We start from the raw sequence: 23,892 nt of genomic DNA, 5'->3' as shown, positions 1-23,892 counted from the left end.
GCCGTAGGGTAAGCCGATGATTTACTAGTTAATTCATTGCAATACCCACCAAAGTCGTCAACTATTTCATTTTCCTTTCCTCGAAGGAAATCAGTTTAGCGGAAGAGTGCTGAAATTTGACGTGGGGTTATGAGTGGACTCATGTGTCTCCAAACCAGAAGTTTTCAACCTATAATCCGGAACATGATCATGCACCTCGACAATCTTTTTAATTATGACGTCTCCTTTCGGTTTCCTTGTTTCGCTTCGTCTACCATAATAACAAGATCGACGAAAAAAATAAAGTACGAAAAAACTGGAAAAAAATTTACATGATGCGCCGATCACGTTCACAAAAATCTCAACTCTTGATCTCAATTGAGTCAGTGACCCAGCGTGTACAACTTCACTGGGTAGACTATTCCATCTATTAATTATTCACACAAAAAACGAATTCTTTTAGTAGTTCAGGTTGGCTTCCTTGCATAAAATCTCTTGTTGTCGTGGAATCTGTATGGACTCTGGAGGAATGTAAACAGCTTTTTTTCCGACAGATTTATTTTCGACGAACACTGCCGACGCTCTAACAATTCTCTCATTTTAACATCTCAAATGTTCTAACAATCTCTCGTTATAACAGCTCAAACGTTCCAACAATCTAACTCAAACTACAATCTACTACGGTATTCATAGTTTGCCTTACGTAACTACTAGCTGGTATTTTTCCTACAGTCACGAGTACTGGAAAATCCCCAGTAAAATCTCAAGCCAAAGTATTGCAATACGTCTATATTTAATCCTTATAATAATAATAATAATAATAATATTTTATTTCTTATATAGCGCTATTTACAATAACAGATCAATAGCGCTTTACAACTGATATCTCTAAATATTAAAATCTCATGTAAGTAAAAAAAATAATAAGTTACATATTACCGTTAAATTGGCTATATAAGATTTATAATTTATCTACTATTAAAAGGTTTGCCTAAAAAGAAAAGTCTTAATTGAATTCTTAAAAATTTCTACAGATCGAATATTGCGTAATTGCAATGGTAGCTCATTCCATAGATGCGGTGCAGCTGCCTGAAATGCTCGTTTACCCAGGGTTGCCAGCATTTTGCCTCTAGGTGGCTCTAATAAAATACCTGAGTTAGATCTAAGATTGTACAAGGACTTGCGTTTGATAGCTAAAAGATTGCTAATATATGCGGGTGCGAGGCCATGGATGGCTTTAAAAGTTAATAATAAGATCTTAAAGTGTATACGCGCTAGTACTGGTAACCAGTGTAACTCATAGAGTGCTGGAGTAATGTGAGAATACTTCCCGATATCCATAATTAGTCTGGCGGCAGCATTTTGCACGCGTTGTAACTTAGCTATTTGCTCTTTGGGAAGGCCATACAATAAAGCATTACAGTAATCTAACCTACACGTGATGAATGCGTGTACCAGAGTGAGTAAGATGTCTCTCGACAAATACTTCTTAATGTGTCTAATATTATGCAAGTAGAAAAAACCCGCCTTACATACATTAGTAATATGGTGGCGCATATTGAGGGTTTGGATCAAGCCAGCTCCCAAGGTTCTTAACTTGGTGGCTAGATTTTATCTCTGAACAACCTACTGTAATATTCATAGCCTGTAATTTGTTAAGTTGCTGGCGTGTTCCAATAATAATAAACTCAGTCTTGTCGTCATTAAGAAGGAGTCCATCATGGATCAGCTAGCGCCTGATCTTCTCGATACAACATTCCATCGCACGGATTGCATCTTCCTGGGATGTGTTACTGATAGGTTAGAAACTCAGATAAATCTGTGTGTCGTCGGCATAGCAATGCACGTGTGAAAGTTGATCTTTAACCACTCTGAAGAGCTTGGATGCATAGATTAGAAAGAGCAGGGGGCCCAGACATGACCCTTGTGGGACACCACACTCCAGGCTAAAGCGCTCTGAAAGAGATCCTTCGATGGAGACTCGCTGGCCTCTTTACGCCAGATACGACCTGAACCATTCCAACGCCAATCCGCATATCCCAACATGGCGTTTTCCCTTCCTTATTAGGCGGAATAAAGCCGTGCAAGTACAACATCTCTAAAAGTAAATCAACTACGGACCTGTTACAATTTTATGAAATGTATGCCACTCTCTAATGCAATCATTTACAATTTGGTGACATAATAAACAGAATTTGTGGATGCAACGTTCGTCCCATTTGAACCAGGCTCGGTACCAGTGTCCGCTCGAGTGTTATCCAGCTCAACAGCTTCTTGTTTTTCAGAACCCCTCTTCTTAGTAAAAAGTAACAGGAAAGGAATACATGCGCCAGCGATTACCACAGTGCCAGACATGTAAAAAGCATGCGTGTAAGAATTCAAGGAGTCAGCCATAAGACCTGCAAAACGAAGAAAGAGAGGGAGAAAGAAAGAGGTTGGGGCATGAAGTTTGTTTGAGAACTGAGTGAAATCTCTTTGCTGTTTTCTGTTTGTTAGTTTGATTGTTTAATTATTTGTTGTTGTTTTTTTTCATTTTATTCTATTCGGCATGTTGAGAGTGAGCTGAGAGGACAACTTATCATTTCATAAATCTGTTGAATACAATTACATTAATGCATTAATGGGGATGGTATTACCCCCAGCTACCTATGTAACTCATCCATTTTATTCTTTGGGAGACGCGGTGGCCTGGTGATTAGTGCGCTGGACTCCTAGCCGAGTGGTTCGGCCTCAAGCTGAGTCAGTGTGTTCCGTTCTTGAGCAAAACCTTTGGGGTGACCCTTCGGTGGACTAGCATCTCATCGGGGGGGGGGGGGGGAGATTAATACTTCCTGTCACTTCATGCTAAGGAAATCAGGAAAAGCTCCCGCTGGGTGGGACACTTGGCTCGGGTACAGACAACCTTTCATTACATTCTTAGAAATATAAGCATCCTTCCAAGTTTGGAGCAAAAAACCCGCTATTGTGAATAGCCATAGAGCAGAAAGGTAGCTTAACCAGCCTTACATTTATTCAACATATACCTGCAATCGGCGATCCGCTGGCCAAGAAGAATGAGTTGATTTGCATCACCCAGCTTATGGAAACTGGTATCTTTGGTGGGCTCACGCACATTAAAACAAGGACGTTGAGTGTTGTAATAAAAGCCCCGTCACAGAATCCATATATCACAATGAACACGACCATGTGAGCATAAGATGTTGCCCTGGTGACAACTATAATTGATGCCCCGGTGACGAGCTCGGCTGTCTGATAGACATAGAATGTGTTTACTTTTTCGAAGTCACACAGTCGACCCGACACCAGTCTCCCCACGCATGAAGCAATTCCATAGTAGACAAAGAGTCTGGAGGCTGCACCAGCTTCGATTCCGATTTCCTCGCAATATTTCACCTAAAAATAATAAGCGCAATTAAGAATCAAGAAAATATTAATGAGACACGACAGCTATTTATACCTGAGACATGAACCTGTTTAGTATGTTTTAGTTTATCTGAATGAATTGAAACTTACCAAATGAATCTGTGGTACATGATGAGTAAACAACATGACCGACGATGATATCACAGTCACCACAAATTTCGGTTCCTTCCACACTGCTATGTACACATGCCATCCCGACTTGTTCTTTTGGTCCTGAGTGTCTTCTAACTCCACCCCATTTTGTCCTTCTTTTCGGTTGTCGCCTTCACCGTTTTTTTTATCGTCTTCTTCAACCACATCATTGTTAATACTAGGTATCTGCACATTGGGGCTGTAAGTCAGACCAGACAGGTACAATACTGGAACTACGCCGGCCATTATTTTATAGGTGTTCTGCCAGTCAAAGGTGTCTATCATGGTCTGCAAAAGGGGACCTAGAATAAGGACCCCTCCTCCTTGACCACACATTACAATCCCAGTGGCCATTGACCGCCACTTGTTGAAGTACATGCTGATGATGTTGAGGCTTGCAGAGAACACACAACTTACACCCACGCCATATAGTACACTATAGGTGAGAAAGAGCACGTCAATGTTTGTTGCCAGGGAGGAGAGGCCCAGGCTAAGTGTGCACAAGAACCCTCCAAATAAGGTAGTGACACGGCAGCCGAATCGCCTCACGAGAACTCCGGACGCATGTCCACTGAAAAAGATGAGAGCAATGGCCAGAGAACCTAACCAAGCTGAAAGAAAAAAGGACAAAAATGCCAATTGATTTTGATCACGTGAAAGAAGAGAAAGCGTACTATTTCCAATTACTCCACCCCACGGTATATCAGTTTCTATCATTCTATCACAAACCCTGTACAGTAACGTGATTTTTGTGATCGCGTTTGGATCGCGTCTAAACCGCAGCTTTGGTCGTTACGGTAACTTTTCACCAAAAAAACCCCATATAACTTTCCTATGTTAGGAGTTTCAGACTCCTTTAATGTTGCTTTCTGGTTACACTCTGCATCCAAATATCAGCTTGCAAAATGTAAAAGAGCAAATCTTCCCCAAACAAAATTTTGCTTACAAATAGAGATTGTAGATTCTATAGAGAAAGTTTCAGATAAATATTAGAAAGAGCAAGAGAAAAACATTTCTTGATCGATCGACCATATTGATTTGATGTCCTGAATCTGTAAGTCACAAAAAGTATTTACATTTATAAGTTAGTTCTCTTACCCGTCTTCTCCCTGCTCTCTTGGAAATAATCTATGAATACAGGAAAGAAAATTCCAAAGCTGAACACAAATCCCATACCAACCAGCAAAGAGAGTGTCGCAGATACGCAAACAATCCACGACCATTTTCCATCTTGCACATGAACTTGAGGCATGGTTATCATGTCAGTTGGCCCAATAGTAGTCTTTAAATGACTCTTTCTGTTTATATGACCGTATATGGTCACTGATTCTGAGAAGTAAAATATAAAATAAGTTTCAATCCCTCGTTCTCCTCCGTGATATTCCCTAATCGCTTGGTCTCTTTTGTTGTTCCGTGTAAATCTTTTGCAGGTATTCTAGGGATCATTTTCAAACGAAAAGTGGTCGTATGCATTTTGTGATTTCAAGATTTCACGCGATCTGCAATCAGCGATCCGCCTACGATACTAATGCAGAGACTAATGTAGTCAGTTTTATTTGCGAATAATTAACAATTATTCCACTCGCGCCTGTTGGATATGAGATATTATTAAAAACTAGATCATTGGATAATGCAATTCAAGACTTTTTATTAGCTTAGCCATTATGGTATATCAGCCAATATACCAAAATCTACAAATATGGTAAGCGTACGTGTCAGCTTAAAATTAAAAGAGAGCTAAAAATTTAAGAAAATTTAATAATTTAATTTAACGTTTTTAATAAAACAATTATTCCACACGCGCTTGTTGGATATGAGATGGTTATAGCCAACTCGGCGCTACGCGCCTCGTTGGCTATCTATCATCTCATATCCAACGCGCACTCGTGGAATAATTGTTTATTATTAAAAACTAGATCATTGGATAATGCAATTCAAGACTTTTTATTGGCTTAGCCATTATGGTATATCAGCCAATATACCATAATCTACAAATATGATAAGCGTACGTGTCAGCTTAAAATTAACGGTTTTAATAAAACAATTATTCCACTCGCGCTTGTTGGATATGAGATGATTATAGCCAACTCGGCGCTACGCGCCTCGTTGGCTATCTATCATCTCATATCCAACGCGCGCTCGTGGAATAATTGTTAAATAGACTGCCGACGAGGCGCGTAGCGCCGAGTTGGCTTTGATCATGTCATATCCAACAAGCGCGAGTGGAATAATTGTTTTATTAAAAAAAACGCCCCCAAGATATTAGACAAATCTTCTCGACTTTATTTTGTAAGAAGGAACCGTATGTTACTATGTACAGATATTAGATTATGGTATATTTAGTAAATAAACTCCTTCGGGTGGCTGGCACTTCGGCTGATAATGTCCGCGGCTGAGAGATTGTCCGAAAAATGAATATTTGGCCGAGAAGCGAAGCTTCGAGGGCAAATATGAAATTTTGAGGACAATCTCTCAGCCAAGGACATTATCAGCCGACATACCAGCAAGCCAGAACGGGGTTTATTTATTTTATAACCCTCCCATTAATTTTCACATCGCAATTAAACTGCGTGTTAACACAGTAAAAAAGCCAGTGGTGATTCTGATGGCGAATGCGCATGATTGACATGATTGGTTTCATTGCATGTAAATAGGAGAACGAAAAAAATTGAAACTCTTGTGTTAACTATGTTTCTTTTTCACGGACAAAATCGGAGGATAAATATCGACGCGGACGGGGATTATTGTGTAATAACTTTCCTGTGATTTTGCACCACGTGCCGTAAAGTAACCAATAAAATCGCGCCAAAATTAATGGGTGGGTTATAATTAACATTCATTCGCCGAAGGCGAGGTGAATATCGTCGAATAATCCCCGAAACGAAGTCGAGGGGCCTATTCGACAATATTCACCGAACCTGAGGCGAATAATAGTTTTAGTATAATTTCAGAGCTGAGCAACAGAGAAATTTCTAAAATCATAACATGTTAGTAACATTTATTAACATTTTATTTTAACATTTGATATAAACCGCGTGGAGCGGTTTATATAGCGTCATATAAGGATATGACGCCAGTATTTGGGCAAAGTAGCCAGACTTACCAGCAGGTGAAACTCTGGCAACTTTGAAAGCCTTTTCTGATGAAAATCGCCATGAAGTCAGGAAAAACCCCCGAAAGCACAAAGCTTACAAGGATTTCATGGACAAAACATTCCCCCTTCACCACTTTGAAATCATAACTGCCCCTAAATTTGGTAAAGGATGTGTTAGTGGAGTGCCCATCTGAAATATTTCATCTAATGTATTGGCTGTAAATTGCTTGTTTCTGTCATAGTTAATAGACTACGTTTCTGTCATAAGTGTATTAAATAATTAACAATTATTCCACGAGCGCGCGTTGGATATGAGATGATAGATAGCCAACGAGGCGCTACGCGCCTCGTTGGCTATAATCATCTCATATCCAACAAGCGCGAGTGGAATAATTGTTTTATTAAAAACGTTAAATTAAATTATTAAATTTTATTAAATTTTTAGCTCCCTTTCAATTTTAAGCTGCCACATACGCTTACCATATTTGTAGATTATGGTATAATGGCTGATATACCATAATGGCTAAGCCAATAAAAAGTCTTGAATTGCATTATCCAATGATCTAGTTTTTTATAAAACCAGTTACATCTCAGGTTCAGTTTTGTTTGTTAGTTTGTTTTTTCTGCCAACTTTTGTCTGATACTAGGGTGCCTGTCAGAGGTTGCAGTGCAATACTTTTAAGTGATATGCTTCCCAGTTGTACTAATTCTTTTCTTAAAGGGGGAAGAGGGATTTTGTGCGTACAAAAGGCAAGTTCCTAAATACCAATAATTTACACTTGTGTCCCTTATTAAGGGCATGCATAGACAGTCCTTAAGAGTAGCATTTCTTTCTTTAGGTTATCAGCACAAATGTGGCTATGAATATCTCTAGAGTACATTTATTGGAAAAGTAAGACGAGCTAAATACATGTTGTTTTCTGTCTTACCTTTCAATGTAGTTAAAAGCTCAGCTGTGTAGAATATTCAATAATGATAACATCCCAACCAAATTATGGGAAAAATACCTTATGTGGCTGCAGCATATCCTAAATATGCTACTGCTAGCAAAGAGAAAGTGGTCAATGAGGTAATGGATAGAATGGAAGCTGCCCTTAGTGAAGAGGGATGCAACAGAGAAAGTTAAAATGAGGTTTTCAATCATTTACAAAGAAGTATTATACCTTAATTTGTGCAAAACGTTCTGCTGCTGTCACAGACACCTGATTGGAAGTCACCTTTGACTTTACAACTTGTATAAGCCCTGGCTTTAAGGAGAGTTTATCCAGACTGCTACATTAGACAATATTCTGTTATGTAGGGGTTAATTAATGTCTCCCATTTTCACAAAAGAGTAAATTCTTCTGTATTTAAATTTCAGAAATTAAAAATAATTGACATCCCTGCTGGTCATCAACAAAGTTCTGCACCAGTAGAGTGGAAAGAAAAGGGGACTTCAAGATGAAGTTCTAACCATTTGGAGGTAGGAGTCTATAAACACTGCTACTTTGGAGCAAAAATACTACAGAACAGCTAAAATTACTGAGCCCATTTGCTTATGAAGTCCAGATACGAAGCTTCAAGTAATTTGGGGTTGTATTAATTTCCTTCTATTTTTCCATTATTGTGATTTAAGAGAATTTTTTTAATCCTGCTGTAGTCAAACCACAAGATAAATACTGCACATGCAATAGTTGATTCTTTTTTTTTCTGATGGTTGAACAGTCCCCACATGTACAATTGTGATGTGCACAGATACTTTGGGAGTCGTGTAGTATTTTTTCTAGGCTTGAAGGGAAAACAAATTATAAGCATTGAGCTATTAAAATTCCCACTTCCATTTTAATGCTTTGGCTTATAGTTTTAGAAAAACATCCTACATATGTATATATAACATTTGAGTAAATTTAATGTCTCAGGGGAAAATAACCAACTGAACATGGCAGACTAGCCAGTAATTTTGATGCTCCTTTGCACTTTGGCTTGTTTTTAATATAGTTGTAAAATTTGTTTCTCTTGCAGAGAGGCTGATGTTGATCTGGTAGTTATAGATTACATCCTGCCACCAATTGTTATTGTTAGAGATATTTATGAGATTGATCTCCTGTATATATAGTCACAGAGGGGAGTATTATTTGTCAGTTCCCACAAGAAGGAGTTATTGATGCGATGAAAGTTAATGTTTTAATAATGTAAAATGGGATGTACTTTTACATCCACTGAAGGTATACTCTCCAAGACTCTTTGTTTTTCAGATGCACAAATCAAACAAAATCTATATTCTTGTGCAGGAGCAGGACCACTTATTGCTGTTGTGTTATTTTAATAATTTTCTGTACTTCAAAAAATTCAGTCAGTCTTGGTTATAACCTGCCTCATACCACATTTGTTTAGTCATTGAAAAGGGATGCTTTACTTACAAGTGTCTCTTGTGTGTAATTTCTAGCAATAGCTGCAATTTTGAGAAGTATACTGATTTAATGAAGATCAAGATTTATTTCAGAAAATGGTTGCATTAAAGTTAAAAATGTATATATTTATTGTTCTATTCTTTCAAATGATGTTTGTCCATTTATACCATAATAAAAATTCTTCATACTTTTAAAATCATGGTCTGTAAAAGGTTTTAACAGTAGCAATACTTAGAATTAAATAAATTAGTATTTGAAAGATAAAGTATGCAGTGTATATTCATTATTTGACTGTATAGGGGGGAAATCAGTGTGCAGAGAAAAGAGCCCTCTACTTCTTAGTTTGACTTACATTGGAGCTGAAATATTGGCTATTTTTAAAGAGGTAATTTGTGAGAGGGCTGAATTTTTGGGGCTGTTTTGGCTCCCCTTAAATTCCAAAAGTGGCCCCGGCATTTTTTCAAATTCACCCTTCACATGTTCTAATTTGGCCCTTACAATTGGATTGATTCAGCCCCAAAATGCAATAAATCCAAACAGAAACATATCAGTCCGTAGATAATCCCAGAATTCATTAATATTCGTCTCAAAGTAGTGTCCAATAGGTACATACACTGGTTTGTACTCTAAGCTATAACTGAGGAATTCAACATGAAGTATAAGAACCTGTATATCAGCCCAGCATACATACCAGTATATCTCATGTCACACACAGTATTCATGATGTATAATGGCATGAATACTGAAATATAAGAAATCATATCACATGTGTATACGGTCCAAGTATTTTCTTAGCATACCCTGATGTGTACTGATCATGACACAGACCTTACACATCCTTATATTCACCGTATACAATTGGGTATACTGACTGTATACGCCCCAAGGAAGGGTCCTTATGGAGAACATTTTATGCAGTGAATTCAAAACATAGCATAAATATGTATCTAAAAGCTTCTGGTCCAAAACAAGAATGAATCGGCAAATTAAAACCGGACTTTTCTTCCAAACACTGTTTCGAATCGTTTCAAAATTCGACTGATAGTTTGTTTGCATTCTCCGCGCTAACCCACAGCTCTACTTATTTACCAAGTGTGTGGCTCTAAGTGTGAAGTACAAATATATCGAAGTTTTATCGTCGCTATGTACGCTAAGGAAACAGTATTCCTGACGTGGGATCACAACATCTTAGCTGCATATTGCTAGCTTTCCATCAGGGATGAAATATACCTCGCCCATGATTAGAAAAACAAAACTAATTGAATATTACAATGGAACAGTAGCTCTCCTCAAAAAGCAAATCAACACGTTTGGAAATTAGAGAGCTTTTCTAGAAATAAATGTACGGCACCTTTAGCCGTAGGGTAAGCCGATGATTTATCAGTTAATTCATAGTAATACCTACCAAAGTCGTAAACTCTTTCATTTTCCTTTCCTGGATGACCATCGGTTTAGCGGGAGAGTGTCGAAATTTAACGAGAGGTTATAAATGGACTGGTGCCTCCAAACCAGAAGTTTCGAACTATTGTATTCCGAACATGATCACCTGACGATTCTTTTCATTGTTTCTTTCCGGTTTCCTTGTTCCGCTCCGTCTCCCATTAAGAACAAAATCGAGGGAAAAAAAAAAAAAAAAAGGTTCGACCGATGGGTCAATGGAGCAATAATCGACAAGGCTTGGATTTTCAGTATTTTATTGAAAACAATAAGACGATAATCTGAAGCTGCAATTGCAAATTAAAGAACATCAGAAATAAATCTCTTTGTGACGAAAAAAACCAGAAAAGGGGTAACGAAATCAAATGTACTTACATTTGTCCAACCTTGTCAGGTACATAGATTTAAAGTCAGAGACATACACACTTGCATTTGTAAAAAACGCCCACAATCAAAACGCCTTCGTAAGCCATTGCCGACTTTCATATCGTGAGAGACTGGAGCGAGTTTTGCCAACGCCGGACAAAATTTTTCAATATGTCCGCCATGGCAGGAGAATCTGCAACAGCCTCCAGTGGATCTTCTACCTCTACATGGAAACAAGACAAGGGAAAGGGATGGCACTGGAATTGCGCAGCGGCTTTGTGTACAAACAACTGGAGAAACAAGGATTTAACGTACTATACGCTCTCAAGAATTGGTTCATCGACTGACGCAGATCTGAGGGCTTCTTATATGAAAGTACTTAAGAACGATGACATCAATTGGAAGAAAGCAGTTACTTGCTCCCAGCACTGATCGAAAGGAAAAAAGAAAACCTGTACGAGCTACCGGATCGTGTTTGTAATGAACAGTATGTTCAAAATCTTGAAAAATCTGCATCAAAATGTGCAAAGTTAAAAGCAAAGAAGCTGGTAGCAGCTAAGCGATCGTTAGAGTTTTCATCGTGTGAAGTAAAATCAAAAAAGTCGAATAATCGTCAAGAAAGAAAGAGAGAAAAATAAGGAGATAACTCCTGTAGTAAATCTGGCTTCTGGGAAAGATGAAAGTCAATACAGACTAGAAAATAAAATGCTTAGAAATCAGTGTGAAGAACTGGCAAGTAAATCGAAAGAGAAGGACAAAGAGATGGAAAGGCTGAAAATTATGTCAGGTAGAACACTTGCTCGAAAAAGAAAAAAAAAACAGGAAAATAAAATAAATGAACTGACTAAAGAACAATTCACCTACATGATGTTGAAGGACAAACAGGATAAGTTCATTTATTTAACTGGACTCACCACAAATGAATTTGATTGTTTGTATGAGTGTGTGGAACCATTTTTGCATCTGATCAGATACCCTGATTGCAAAGGTGGAGGTCTTGAGATAAAGAGCAGGAATTTAGACACAAAAACTGAACTCATGGCTTTTTTTACAGTTTGTAGACACTCACTACACCTCGGTATTATGGCTAGGATGGTGCAAACAAGTGTGCCAACAATTTCTAGAGCTTTTATTGGATGGGCTATTATTCTTATCAACAGTATTTGAATGTCTTGACCTCAAACCTTTACCTGGTTTTGTCCAAGCATACCTTCCACAGGAATTTTATGATGCTGGTTGTGTGGAAACAGAGGCTCTAGGAGATGCGACAGAAACTTGGATAACTCAGTCAGAGAATTATGATATAAATAATATCACCTTCAGCTCATATAAAACCACACGACTGGGAAGACATCTGTTTGGATTTATCCTCATGGTGGTCTTCTCCATTGCAGTGACACTTACCCTGGAACAATATCTGATAAGGACATCACTGAACAATGTGAAGTGCTGGACAAAGTGAACAAGAGAAAAATCATTCTAACTGACAAAGGATTTGACATTGCAGACCTGTGCCACCATAAGGGACTACTACATAATCGCCCTCCATTAAAGTTTGATTCCCAATATGAACAAACTGACATCAGGAAAAACTTTGACATTGCAACACTGAGGATATACAACGAACATTTCATTGGATGAATGAGAGACTGGACCATCTTGAATACCTGTTGGCACATGAATTGAATTGATATACTAGGTTACTGCTTTCAAATCTTTGCGCATGTTGTAAACACCTTGAAAAGTTCTGTTGGCCCAAAAGGGATTGTTCAGAAATCTGTATGTAATTAATACAAAGAACTGGGATGATCTGATTTGAATGAATCATACATGTATTTAGCAGCTAAATGTAAAGTAGTGTATCATTTTTAAGTCCATTAAGCATGGCTTTTGTTTACAACACTGGCAATATTGATATTGCTACTGTTCTGGTTGACAATTTGATTCTAAACATGGCCATGCTTTTGTAAAATGCAGTCTAGATGTTTAAATGATCAATTCAATCCCTGGCATTGTTATGTGTTACTCTCTGTGAAAAATAACTTGTTTGACAGTTTTTGGCATTGCATTAATCCATGTTGGTGTTCATGCATTAATATTTGAGTCTGATCTTTTTGGTCAACTGTTTCCTTTACAAGTCTGACATCACCTAGATCTGTGACCTCAGAACTGCTCACATAATTCAGGTTTGAGTGCCATACATCATGCATGGCTTTCCAAATTTTGAAACCTTGTTCTTAAAAATTTTTTGTCATAAAGTTCTTCAACATCTTTACAATAATCATGGTCACTGAACACAGTTCTCGCATAATAAGAATTGTTACAATGAAGTTGCAATGCAAGTCCAGAGTTGATTCCATACTTTCTTAAAGTTTTATAGAAATGCTGCTGCAGTCTATGGCTATTAAGATCCTTCATTATCAGACCTGAGATATCTTCTACATCCTTTTTCAACCGTTAACTGCTGCAGTCAATTTTTCCCCGTTGTTTTCCTGTCCTGTCTTGATTTTCAAAGGTTTCCTAGAAGAAGAAGCATTTCTATATGCCTTGAGAGGTATGTGGGAAGTGCTTGTTGCCATATTTGACTTTCTACCTTTTTTATGCCACTTTTGCATATTCTGGGTGCAAGTTAGGGAAAACAAAACTTTGTGCTTGGAGTAATGCTTTAAAAACAATAAGAGGGCAACAATGTGACAGCATATTCCACACTTACCGATTGGTACCCTGGCTCCAGAGGTTTCTCTTTTTTCTCTCCTTTTTCTCCCTGTTTACAATCCTTTCGAGCTGCGAAGCAGCGAGATTCGCCGAGCTGCGTAGCAGCGAGAAACCTCTGGTGGAAAGCGTTTAGAACTTCACTTTCATGTATTCAAATGAGTGACATCTGTAAATAATACCACTTTTGAGTCGACCAATCAGGAGAGGGCGATCATATAACAGATTAGTAAGAGGGAGAGGAGGTACATTTTCTATTTGGAAACAAAAAAATATACAGTGGGAGGGGTGGTAAAGTCAAGTTTTTGGTGTTTATAACTTGTCAAAGTTTCACGTGTCTCGAAATGTTGAAATGCAAACAGTTAGCAGAACTCCGATCAAAAAGGTTTTCAATACTCCTAACGTCTCAGGCTACCCTGGTCCCAGAGGTTCTCTTCTCTCTACCGGAGTACGAGAATTCGGCGCAAAGCGCCGACCAACGAGCTGTAAAGCAGCGAGCGGAGAGAACCTCTGGTCAGGACCGTTGAGAATCTCACTTTCATGCCACCAAGCTTCGGGTGACAGCCATCAATCACGCCCCTTTCCGATAACCAATCAGAGTAAAGTATTAAAATACCTCTGGGGGTAGGTGTAGTGTTTTTACTTGTATCTGGAGTGGGCGTGGGGAATATATTTTGTTTCGTGGCCGTATTTACAATATCTGTCAAAATATTTGCTACACGTGCCAAATGACAAGCTCGCATGTAGTACGAACTCCAACAAAAACCCCGATTAAAATCTACTTCCCTCGGGCAAACGATTATTGCCGATTTTGCAACGAAAACGTCAAGATAAATGGCTATTCTCAATTGAATATTTTCACCGAGAAGAATCGAGATTTTCTGCGCCGCTTTAGGCTTGTTGTGAACGCCAAAGTTGAAATCAATTCCAAGGTCTCACAAGTGCTCTGTAACAAGTGCTACAGGCCTGTCCTAAAGCATGAAAAGGCAGTTAGTCAATCCGAAGAATTACAAGAGTTCAGGAACAAATACAAAGTAGTAAACATAGATGTCGGAGAATTGACGCGACGCAAGAGATGTGCGAAAGATTCTCCTTGTAAATCACCGAGAACCGCAAGAACACCGAGTTCACCAGCGACGAAAACATTTGAACGAGTTCGCAACCCCAAAAGTAAAAGAAAGATTATTTCCATGGCTAATGATAGTGCTGAAAGGGACGAAGAAGCTGTATTCGTAGGGCAACCTCGGAATGCATCACCTACGGAGGTGAGAAGTTTGCAATTATTGTATGTTGCTAGAAGTATGTGAGAATATTATTGATTTTATTTGCTTCTCTTCTTAGGTACGCATTTACTATCCGTCTGGTCTAGTTAAGAAAATAGTTAGCGCAAAAAATGGTTCCAGCATTGTAAGACAAATTTGTTTACAAGAATACAATGGAGTGATAAATTCTGTCTGGAAGCATCCCGAACTCAAGACTTAGATAATCGACAAGATCTATGTGGAGTTCAACAAAGAATCAAGTGCACTGTGCAGCACCAAAGATCCATCGATACTGAGAAAAACGAAAGCAAGCGATTCGATCGAATTTTCAATTTCTGCGCTAATTATTGCATTCCGAGGACAACATACATTCCTTCTAGCAACATACAATAATTGCAAACTTCTCACCTCCGTAGGTGATGCATTCCGAGGTTGCCCTACGAATACAGCTTCTTCGTCCCTTTCAGCACTATCATTAGCCATGGAAATAATCTTTCTTTTACTTTTGGGGTTGCGAACTCGTTCAAATGTTTTCGTCGCTGGTGAACTCGGTGTTCTTGCGGTTCTCGGTGATTTACAAGGAGAATCTTTCGCACATCTCTTGCGTCGCGTCAATTCTCCGACATCTATGTTTACTACTTTGTATTTGTTCCTGAACTCTTGTAATTCTTCGGATTGACTAACTGCCTTTTCATGCTTTAGGACAGGCCTGTAGCACTTGTTACAGAGCACTTGTGAGACCTTGGAATTGATTTCAACTTTGGCGTTCACAACAAGCCTAAAGCGGCGCAGAAAATCTCGATTCTTCTCGGTGAAAATATTCAATTGAGAATAGCCATTTATCTTGACGTTTTCGTTGCAAAATCGGCAATAATCGTTTGCCCGAGGGAAGTAGATTTTAATCGGGGTTTTTGTTGGAGTTCGTACTACATGCGAGCTTGTCATTTGGCACGTGTAGCAAATATTTTGACAGATATTGTAAATACGGCCACGAAACAAAATATATTCCCCACGCCCACTCCAGATACAAGTAAAAACACTACACCTACCCCCAGAGGTATTTTAATACTTTACTCTGATTGGTTATCGGAAAGGGGCGTGATTGATGGCTGTCACCCGAAGCTTGGTGGCATGAAAGTGAGATTCTCAACGGTCCTGACCAGAGGTTCTCTCCGCTCGCTGCTTTACAGCTCGTTGGTCGGCGCTTTGCGCCGAATTCTCGTACTCCGGTAGAGAGAAGAGAACCTCTGGGACCAGGGTAGTCTCAGGCAGGATATGCGATGTGAATATCAAAATAAGTGGTCGCTTCTCATGTAATATTTTCCAGCCAAATCACAGTGATTTTCTCAAGCGATTTGAAGTTGTGCTCGATGATAAAGTGCGAGACATAGTTGGAGTTTCACAAGTTTTGTGCCAGAAGTGTTACAGAACCGTTCTAAAATACGAAAAAGTTTTAGAACAGCACAAAGAGATCATCCAGTTTCGTAAAGAATGTAGCATACAATTTAGCACAGCTGTGAACGTCGAAAGGTCTATTCGAGAGAAGAGATGCGCGAAGGATTCCCCGTCAACAGCTAGCCTCTTCCGAACAAGAAAGAAGAACTGCGCGCCGTTTCGTGATAGCAACAAAGAAAATACCACTAAACGAAAACTTATTTCTCAAGACCATAATATAGCTGATTCACAAGAAAATGACAATAATCCACTTCTTCGATTGGAACCAAATATATTTGACGCAAAAGATCCGAAACCAAGATCGCAAACGGAGGTGAGATTCGAAAAATTTTCATATATATTAATTTTATTATAGAGCATTTTACTCAAACCATTTTGAATGTTTTTAAATACTTCTGTGCCACCACCTTAGAATTTCTGGCAAGTGTAAAGAGACGCTTCTACGCAGCTCGGCGAATCTCGCTGCTTCGCAGCCTGAAAGGATTGTAAACAGGGAGAAAAAGGAGAGAAAAAAGAGAAACCTCTGGAGCCAGGGTAACCGATTGGACACTCGCAGTATCCTTTCACAAGATAATTATCTTTGAATACCAGTACAGCCGGACGAGTGATCTCTTACCCAAAACTTTTGATGATCATGGCCTTTACAAAAGTAACTTCTCCATTCTTGTGAACTTTAACTGTTTTTATCTTCCTCGAGTTAAAGATTCTCTGGGCTTTGCGATATTGTCCTTTGCGACCTTGTCTCTTGAATGCAGTGTATTGACTTATGGTTGTCGCTTCTACTAGGGGAAAAAGCGATTGGTCTGTAATCCAGACGATGGTGGAGGTATTTCAGTTGGATCCATACTTGTTTGAAAAACATAAATCTTTTTTACCTCTTTAAGTCTCTTTTCTAACAGATTGTTGTCACTGGCAAACGGAAGCAGCCGATCGAGAAGCTCCTTCTTCGTTCCGGCAACCTTCAGTTTCATCTCTGTCAACACAGATTTTAAATCTCCTACGCTCCATTCAGCTAAATTAGCGTCCTTCAATTTTACTGCTAAACTATTTGGCCCCTTTGAGTCTACTTTCTTGGAGGTATTCATGTCTGCAAACATAGGTTTTGTTCGGATACGAAACTTGCCGCACAGAATAACTTTTAACTTTCCAGGCAATATTTTTGTCCGGCGTTGGCAACATTCGCCCCAGTCTGTCACGATATGAAAGTCGGCAATGTATTGCGAAATGTCAAGTCGAAAAGAAAAATGTGTTACAAGTAAATCATGCGAGCTCAATGGGTGTAAATCAACGTCCAGTCCGTTGCGATTTCGGTAACGCAACAAAGGAAGAAAAAAACTGGAAATAAATTTACATGATGCACCGATCAAGTCCCTAAAAATCTTTAGTTTTGTTCTAAATAGAGTCAGTGACCCAGCGTGTACAGCTTAACTGAGCAGACTATTCCATGCAATAATTATCCATTAATTACTGTTCCTTGTTGAGTATTACAACATAACCAAAGTAAAGCGCGCGCTCTGATTGGTCAATTTAGCGTCCCCCATTTGCCCATGGGTGTACGCTGCTGACGTGAGGAAATGCAAAGACTATTTTTCCGCGCGCTCTTGTTTTTTCTGGTCGCGTAAGATTTGTTAAATAAAAGGGAAATCTTTAGCTACAATGTATCAATGTTATGTTATAAAACAAATGGTAAACACCACAGCGTACACTATTGAGTTATGGATGCACTTGGGAGGTTTGCTAAGCACTCAAGAAGCTAGAGTCGCTCTCGGCTATCGCCTCGAGCGACTCTTACGCTTCTTTCGTGCTTAGCAACCTCCCGCGTGCATCCATAACTCAATAGTGTACGCTGTGGTGTTTACCATTTGTTAAAAAAACTTGTAAGGCTAATCTAAACGAAATTTGTATAGGTAATCGCATAGGGCCGAGTAAAATTAAGGATTAATATCACGCGTGTTTTCGGAAGTTGCTGAAATTGCCCGAGTCGCGCAGCGACGAGGGCCGCTTTCTTAATTTTACGAGGAACCATGTGATTACTTGTTTATAATATAAGGGGCAAAATGTTTTCTTACTGATCTCACGAAAAACGGGACGCCATTGTTACAAAACAAACAGAAATTTCTTTACCTTGGCAGCCGTTGTTAAGCGATTTTCAGCCAATCATTTTCAATTAATTTTGCCCGGGGCAATTACAAAAATTAAGAAAAAATGCCCTCTCTCTTGACCAATCGCAATTCAGTAATTTTGCCCCTTATATGATAAGTGGCAATAACGTTCGGTCCATTTGAACTAAGGCTCGGTGTCAGTGTCCGCTCGAGTGTCTATAAGCTCAATAATGTCGTGTCTTTTAGAAACCCTCTTCTTAGTAAAAAGTAACAGGAAAGGAATACATGCGCCAACGATTACCACAGCGCCAGACATGTAAAAAGCATGCGTGTAAGAATTCAAGGAGTCAACCATAAGACCTGCAAAACGAAGAAAGAGAGAAAGAAAGAAAGAGGTTAGGGCATGAAGTTTCTTTAAGAACTGGGTGAAATCTCTTTATTGATTTTTTATCGTAATTTTCTTTTATTGGGCATGTTGGTATAGTAGTGAGTTGAGAGGGCAACTTAAATATTTCAAAAAACTGTTGAATAAAATAACATTAATAGGAACGGTACTACCACTAACTTTTTAACTCATCTATTTAATTCTTTGGTAAACGCGTTAGGCTAATGATTAGTGCGCTGAACTCTGGGTCGAGTGGTCTGGCCTCGATAATAAGCTGAGTCCTTGTGTTGTGTTCTTGGGAAAAACCTTGGGAGTGATCCTTCGGTGTACTAGCATCTCACCCAGGCGGGGGGGGAGTAGTCACACTTCTTGTCGCTTCATGCTACATGGAAACCGGAAGTAAGCTCCCGCTGGATGGGACACTTAGCTCGGGTACAGACTTTGCCCTTCATTACATTTTTGGAAATATAAACATCTTCCCAAATTTGAAGTAAAAAAAACCGCCATTGTGAATAGCCATAAAGCTGTAAGGTAGCTAAACCAGCTGCTGTGACGAAGAACTAACGCTCGAAACGTCAGCTTTGAAACCCTTTACGGTGGCTAATCTACATTATTTATTCAGTTGATAAAACCCAAACTGCCTTGTTACTCTCACCGACGCAGCACCACATTTTCTTTAGAAACCTACCCCCTTTATCTATATGAGACAACATACCTGCAATCGGCGGTCCACTGACCAAGAAGAATGAGCTGATTTGCATCTCCCAGCTTATGGCAACTGGTATTTTTGGTGGGCTCACGCACGTCAGAAGAAGGACGTTGAGTGTTGTAATAAAAGCTCCGTCACAGAAACCATATGTCACAATAAACACGACCACGTGAGCATAAGATGTTGCCATAGTGACGATTATAATTGATGTCCCGGCGACGAGCTCGGTTGTCTGGTAGACATAGAATGTGTTTACCTTTTCGAAGTCACACAGTCGACCCGATACCAGTCTCCCCACGCATGAAGCAATTCCATAGTAGACGAAGAGTCTGGAGGCTGCACCAGCTTCTATTCCAATTTCCTCGCAATATTTAACCTAAAAACAATTAGCGCAATTAAAAAATTCAGAGAAGATTAAATAGAAACGACTGCTGTTTAGACATGAGACATGAACTTGTTTAGGATGTTTAAGCTAATCTGAATGAAAATTACCAAATGAATCTGTGGTACATAATGAGTAAACATCATGACCGACGCTGATATCACTGTCGCCACAAATTTCGGTTCCTTCCACACTGCTATGTACACACGCCATCCTGACTTGTTCTTTTGGTCCCGAGCGTCTTCTAACTCCACCCCGTTTTGTTCTTCGTTTGGGTTTTCCCCTTCACTGGTTATTTTAGCGTCTTCTTCAACCACATCATTGTCAATACCAGGTATCTGCACATTGGGGCTGTATGTCAGACCAGACAGGCACAATACTGGAACCACGCCGGCCATTATTTTGTAGGTGTTCTGCCAGCCAAAGGTGTCTATCATGGTCTGCAAAAGGGGACCTAGAATAAGGACCCCTCCTCCTTGACCACACATTACAATCCCAGTGGCCATTGACCGCCACTTGTTGAAGTACCTGCTGATGATGTTAAGGCTTGCAGAGAACACGCAACTTGTGCCCACGCCATAGAGCACACTATAGGTGAGAAAGAGCACGTCAATGTTTGTTGCCAGGGAGGAGAGGCCCAGGCTAAGTGTGCACAAGAACCCTCCAAATAAGGTAGTGAAACGACAGCCGAATCGCCCCACTAGAACACCGGACGCATGCCCACAGAAAAAGATGAGAGCAATGGCCAGAGAACCTACCCAAGCTGGAAATAAAAAGAAAAAAAGAAAAAGAAAGCACGGTTAATTATTAACACGTGAAGGTATTGTAGATCGCTAACGCCTTGTTTTTTGTTTATTGTTCTTGTTCAAATAGAGCTAATTGTAGTAAAATTAATTTTTTGTGCGCTTTCTTTGTGTCATTTCGTAACGTTACGTAACGTAGCATGTTTTTAAACCGTATTGTCCATCGTAGTTTGTGCAGTTTTTTTCCAGTATTTGTCCTGTATTTGTCCAGTATTTGTCCAGTATTTGTTCGCGCGTTGTTCAGTTACTACGACTATTTTGTCATTCGCTTCATGCAGCTATTTCGCCGCTAGGCAGGGATTCAACAATATCGCAACAAATGTAAATTTTGTATTTTGTAGTTTTCATCGTGGTTTTCGTTGTAGCTTTCCTAGTGTACTTAGCTTTGTTTCTATTGTAATAGGTTTTCGTTGGCCGTTTTATTTACATTTTTGACCGTGTCGTTTCGCCTTGTTGTTTGTCTCGCCGAAACCCGTGTTGAAAATTGTGCTAGAATTGTTTCTCCGTATCAATAAAAGAATTAGTCACCCGCGGCAGTTATAAGTAGAGAAAGCGAATTATTTCCATTTATTCCACCCTACGGTATATCAGCTTCTATTATCAATAGGAGAATTTTTTTCATGCAAATTCTGTACAGTAACATGATTTCGCAGTTAATAATCGCGTTCGGATCGCGTTTAAACCGCAGTTTCACTACGGTAGTCTTTCGCCGAAAAGAAATGTGCAGACAAAAATACTAACATCGTTTACCCAGTAATAACCCCATATAACTTACTTAGTTGGGGGTTTTAGATTCCCTCAATATTGCTCTCTGGTTACGCTCTGGTTACAAATATGAGCTTGCAAAATGCAAAGAGAAAATCTTCCCGAAACAAAATTTTGCTCTCAATTGGAGATTATAGATTCTAAAGAGAAAGTCTCATATTAATATTATTGTCTACGTGCAGACGTCTCCTATTTCCTTTATTGCACTGTTACACGCGGTAAAGGAACAAAGAAGGTAGGAAACGTCTAGAAGCAGGCAAAAATATTAGGGAGCCGAAGAGAAAAACATTTCTTGATCGATCGACCATACTGATTTAATAGCCTGAATCTGTAAGTCTTAAAAGTATTTACATTCATAAGTTAGTTCTCTTACCCGTCTTCTCCCTGCTCTCTTGGAAATAATCTATGAATACAGGAAAGAAAATTCCAAAACTGAACACAAATCCCATGGCAGCTAGCCAAGACAGTGTAGCAGATATGCAAACAATCCATGACCATTTTCCATCTTGCACATGAATTTGAGGCATGATTTTCATGTCAGTTGGCTTACACTAGTTACAAAAGATAGTTTCGAAAACGAAGACTCCGAAAACGAAGACTTAAGACCCCTACGAAAACGAAGACCCATAACGAAAACGAAGACCCCCCTACGAAAACAAAGACTCATTACGAAAACGAAGACCCACTACGACAATCATTCACAGAAAACGGAAACCACAAGGACGTGTGTAATTTATTTCGATGCATTGTGTGCGTAAACTCAAAACTCAAAATTGTTATACTTTCAGACACTAAGGCCACAATAATAATAAAAGAACACGACTTTTTCAGTTCTCGTAATTTTGTAGTCTGTTATTTTGTATTTAGTTATCTTAACCACCTGCACGCAACGCATCCAAAGCTGAACACAAATCCCATAGCAGCCAGCCAAGAGAGTGTCGCAGATATGCAAACAATCCACGACCATTTTCCATCTTGGACATGAGTTTGAGGTGTGGAGGCGTCGTGGCCTCATGGTTGGTGCGCTCGATTCCGGCCGGGGACATTGTGTTGTGTTCTTAAACAAAACACTTTACTCTCACAGTGCCTCTCTTCACCCAGGTATTTAAATGGGTACCGGCAATTTAATGCTGGGGGTAACCCTGCGATGGACTAGCATCCCATCCAGGGGGGAGAAGAAATACTCCTAGTCGCTTCATGCTACAGAAACCGGAGTTAAGCACCAGCCTGATGGGCAACTGGTTCGTAAACAGACTTTACCTTACCTTTTACATGAGTTTGAGGGATGGTTTTCATTTCAGTTGGCCCACAGTAGTTACAGAATGATTCTTTTTGTTTATATGAGCGTATGGTCACTAAATCTTTGTGATGAAATTTTGTGGGCCGAGGCCAGGAACGTGTTCGATAATTGAGTCAGTTTGCTAGACATAACGTCTCGTAGTCACGTTCGACGCACTAAAAACTACTATAAAACGAATACAAGAATTGTAAAAACGTGTAAAATGGTATATAAAAGTCACTTGTAAAAATGTAGCGGAATTCCAAATCGATTTCGATCAATTACGATCCTCATCAGTAGTACTCCGCCATGTTTAAAATACTCATAAATAATTGTTCATATAAGTGACTCTGAAATGTCCACACTTCTTCCAGGCTTCATGCAAGCGGTCATGATGTATCAATCACAGCTCGTGGGATTTGAAAAAAGTTCCATTCGTTCTTGGAGTTCATAAGCGAGTCTTCGTTCACATTATTTATCCTCACTCCTTCAGTTATTTGTCTCAGCATCGCGTCATTGTGATAAACCCCCGTCACATCCATTCGGAACTGCTTTACCTCTCTATTGTGTTTCTCTTTACAGTGTTTCCACAATGCAGATCGTTCTTCCTTATTGTTAAGTGATTTCGTATGCTCTTTCCCTCTGGTATACGCGCTCCTGGCTGTTTCCCCTACGTATACGCTGTTACACTGGATACACTTAATCTCATACGTCACACTTTCTCTATCACACGGTCCTTTTCCACCTGTGCTACACACTGGGCAGTCTTCTCGTCCACACTGTCGCGGTTTAAATGGGTCGGACTTTTGGAGTAGTCGTTTAATGGCGATTCCGGCTTTCTCCACCACTTTAATATTGAAACCTTGCTGCTTTATTTCTGTCTGGTATTCCTTCCGTAACCGTGAGTTGGGCGTAGCTGGTACAAAAATTACTGATTCATTCCCGCCGCGTTTGTACCAGTTGGATTTCCTTTCGCTCTTTTCCTTTCTCGAATGCATCGAAGAAGAGAAAAAGAGCTGAGCGAAAAGGAGAAAGACCGTTACATCGACCCAAGGAGTGGAGAAAGGTGGAACGAGAAAAGGAAAAGAGCGAAAGGAAATCCAACTGGTACAAACGCGGCGGGAATGAATCAGTAATTTTTGTACCAGCTACGCCCAACTCACGGTTACGGAAGGAATACCAGACAGAAATAAAGCAGCAAGGTTTCAATATTAAAG

The 23,892-nt window shown here is 39.5% G+C and overlaps 3 protein-coding genes across 7 annotated transcripts; 1 reads left to right on the top strand and 2 right to left on the bottom strand.

Annotated features, from left to right (window-relative positions):
- Positions 1-755: 755 nt before the first annotated feature.
- LOC111332802 (monocarboxylate transporter 10-like) lies at positions 756-10,929 on the bottom strand. 4 transcript variants are annotated; one of them, XM_088730088.1, is made up of 6 exons: positions 10,831-10,929; positions 10,424-10,742; positions 4,715-4,863; positions 3,493-4,145; positions 3,003-3,372; positions 756-2,378 (listed from the first exon to the last, which is right to left on the bottom strand). In XM_088730088.1, the coding sequence occupies exons 3-6, from the start codon at positions 4,755-4,757 to the stop codon at positions 2,146-2,148; spliced, it is 1,299 nt and encodes a 432-aa protein (XP_088586214.1). In that variant the 5' UTR covers positions 4,758-4,863; positions 10,424-10,742; positions 10,831-10,929; the 3' UTR covers positions 756-2,145. The 4 variants fall into 4 exon arrangements, with proteins under 4 accessions (XP_088586214.1, XP_088586215.1, XP_088586216.1 ...); XM_088730089.1 differs by adding an exon at positions 6,638-6,781 and having other exon boundaries at positions 10,424-10,885; XM_088730090.1 differs by lacking the exons at positions 10,424-10,742; positions 10,831-10,929 and adding exons at positions 6,638-6,781; positions 7,558-7,674.
- A 3,032-nt stretch (positions 10,930-13,961) lies between these two features.
- LOC148725031 (uncharacterized) lies at positions 13,962-16,052 on the top strand. Its single transcript, XM_088730093.1, has 2 exons — positions 13,962-14,798; positions 14,875-16,052. The coding sequence occupies exons 1-2, from the start codon at positions 14,262-14,264 to the stop codon at positions 15,013-15,015; spliced, it is 678 nt and encodes a 225-aa protein (XP_088586219.1). The 5' UTR covers positions 13,962-14,261; the 3' UTR covers positions 15,016-16,052.
- Positions 16,053-17,442: 1,390 nt separating this feature from the next.
- Positions 17,443-22,739, bottom strand: LOC148725030 (monocarboxylate transporter 8-like). Of its 2 annotated transcripts, XM_088730092.1 has the most exons (5): positions 22,662-22,739; positions 21,770-21,799; positions 19,939-20,591; positions 19,453-19,822; positions 17,443-18,712 (listed from the first exon to the last, which is right to left on the bottom strand). In XM_088730092.1, the coding sequence occupies exons 1-5, from the start codon at positions 22,690-22,692 to the stop codon at positions 18,537-18,539; spliced, it is 1,260 nt and encodes a 419-aa protein (XP_088586218.1). In that variant the 5' UTR covers positions 22,693-22,739; the 3' UTR covers positions 17,443-18,536. The 2 variants fall into 2 exon arrangements, with proteins under 2 accessions (XP_088586218.1, XP_088586217.1); XM_088730091.1 differs by lacking the exon at positions 22,662-22,739 and having other exon boundaries at positions 21,770-22,645.
- Between the last annotated feature and the right edge of the window lie 1,153 nt (positions 22,740-23,892).

The sequence above is a fragment of the Stylophora pistillata genome, chromosome 8 (genome assembly GCF_964205215.1).
Source record: "Stylophora pistillata chromosome 8, jaStyPist1.2, whole genome shotgun sequence".
Lineage (NCBI taxonomy): Eukaryota > Metazoa > Cnidaria > Anthozoa > Scleractinia > Pocilloporidae > Stylophora > Stylophora pistillata.
Note: the sequence above shows the minus strand (reverse complement) of the source record. Positions and strands in the feature narration are given on the sequence as shown.

Excerpts from the sequence above, each read along its gene's own strand:
- LOC111332802 (XM_088730087.1), bottom strand. The coding sequence starts at position 4,795 with ATGATAACCATGCCTCAAGTTCATGTGCAAGATGGAAAATGGTCGTGG. Across the intron at positions 3,373-3,492 it reads ATGTACCACAGATTCATTTG|GTGAAATATTGCGAGGAAAT; the intron begins GTAAGTTTCAAT and ends TATTATTTTTAG. Across the intron at positions 2,379-3,002 it reads CAGCGGATCGCCGATTGCAG|GTCTTATGGCTGACTCCTTG; the intron begins GTATATGTTGAA and ends TTCGTTTTGCAG.
- LOC148725031 (XM_088730093.1), top strand. The coding sequence starts at position 14,262 with ATGACAAGCTCGCATGTAGTACGAACTCCAACAAAAACCCCGATTAAA. Across the intron at positions 14,799-14,874 it reads GGAATGCATCACCTACGGAG|GTACGCATTTACTATCCGTC; the intron begins GTGAGAAGTTTG and ends TTCTCTTCTTAG.
- LOC148725030 (XM_088730091.1), bottom strand. The coding sequence starts at position 21,932 with ATGAAAATCATGCCTCAAATTCATGTGCAAGATGGAAAATGGTCATGG. Across the intron at positions 20,592-21,769 it reads AGAGAGCAGGGAGAAGACGG|CTTGGGTAGGTTCTCTGGCC; the intron begins GTAAGAGAACTA and ends TTTTATTTCCAG. Across the intron at positions 18,713-19,452 it reads CAGTGGACCGCCGATTGCAG|GTCTTATGGTTGACTCCTTG; the intron begins GTATGTTGTCTC and ends TTCGTTTTGCAG.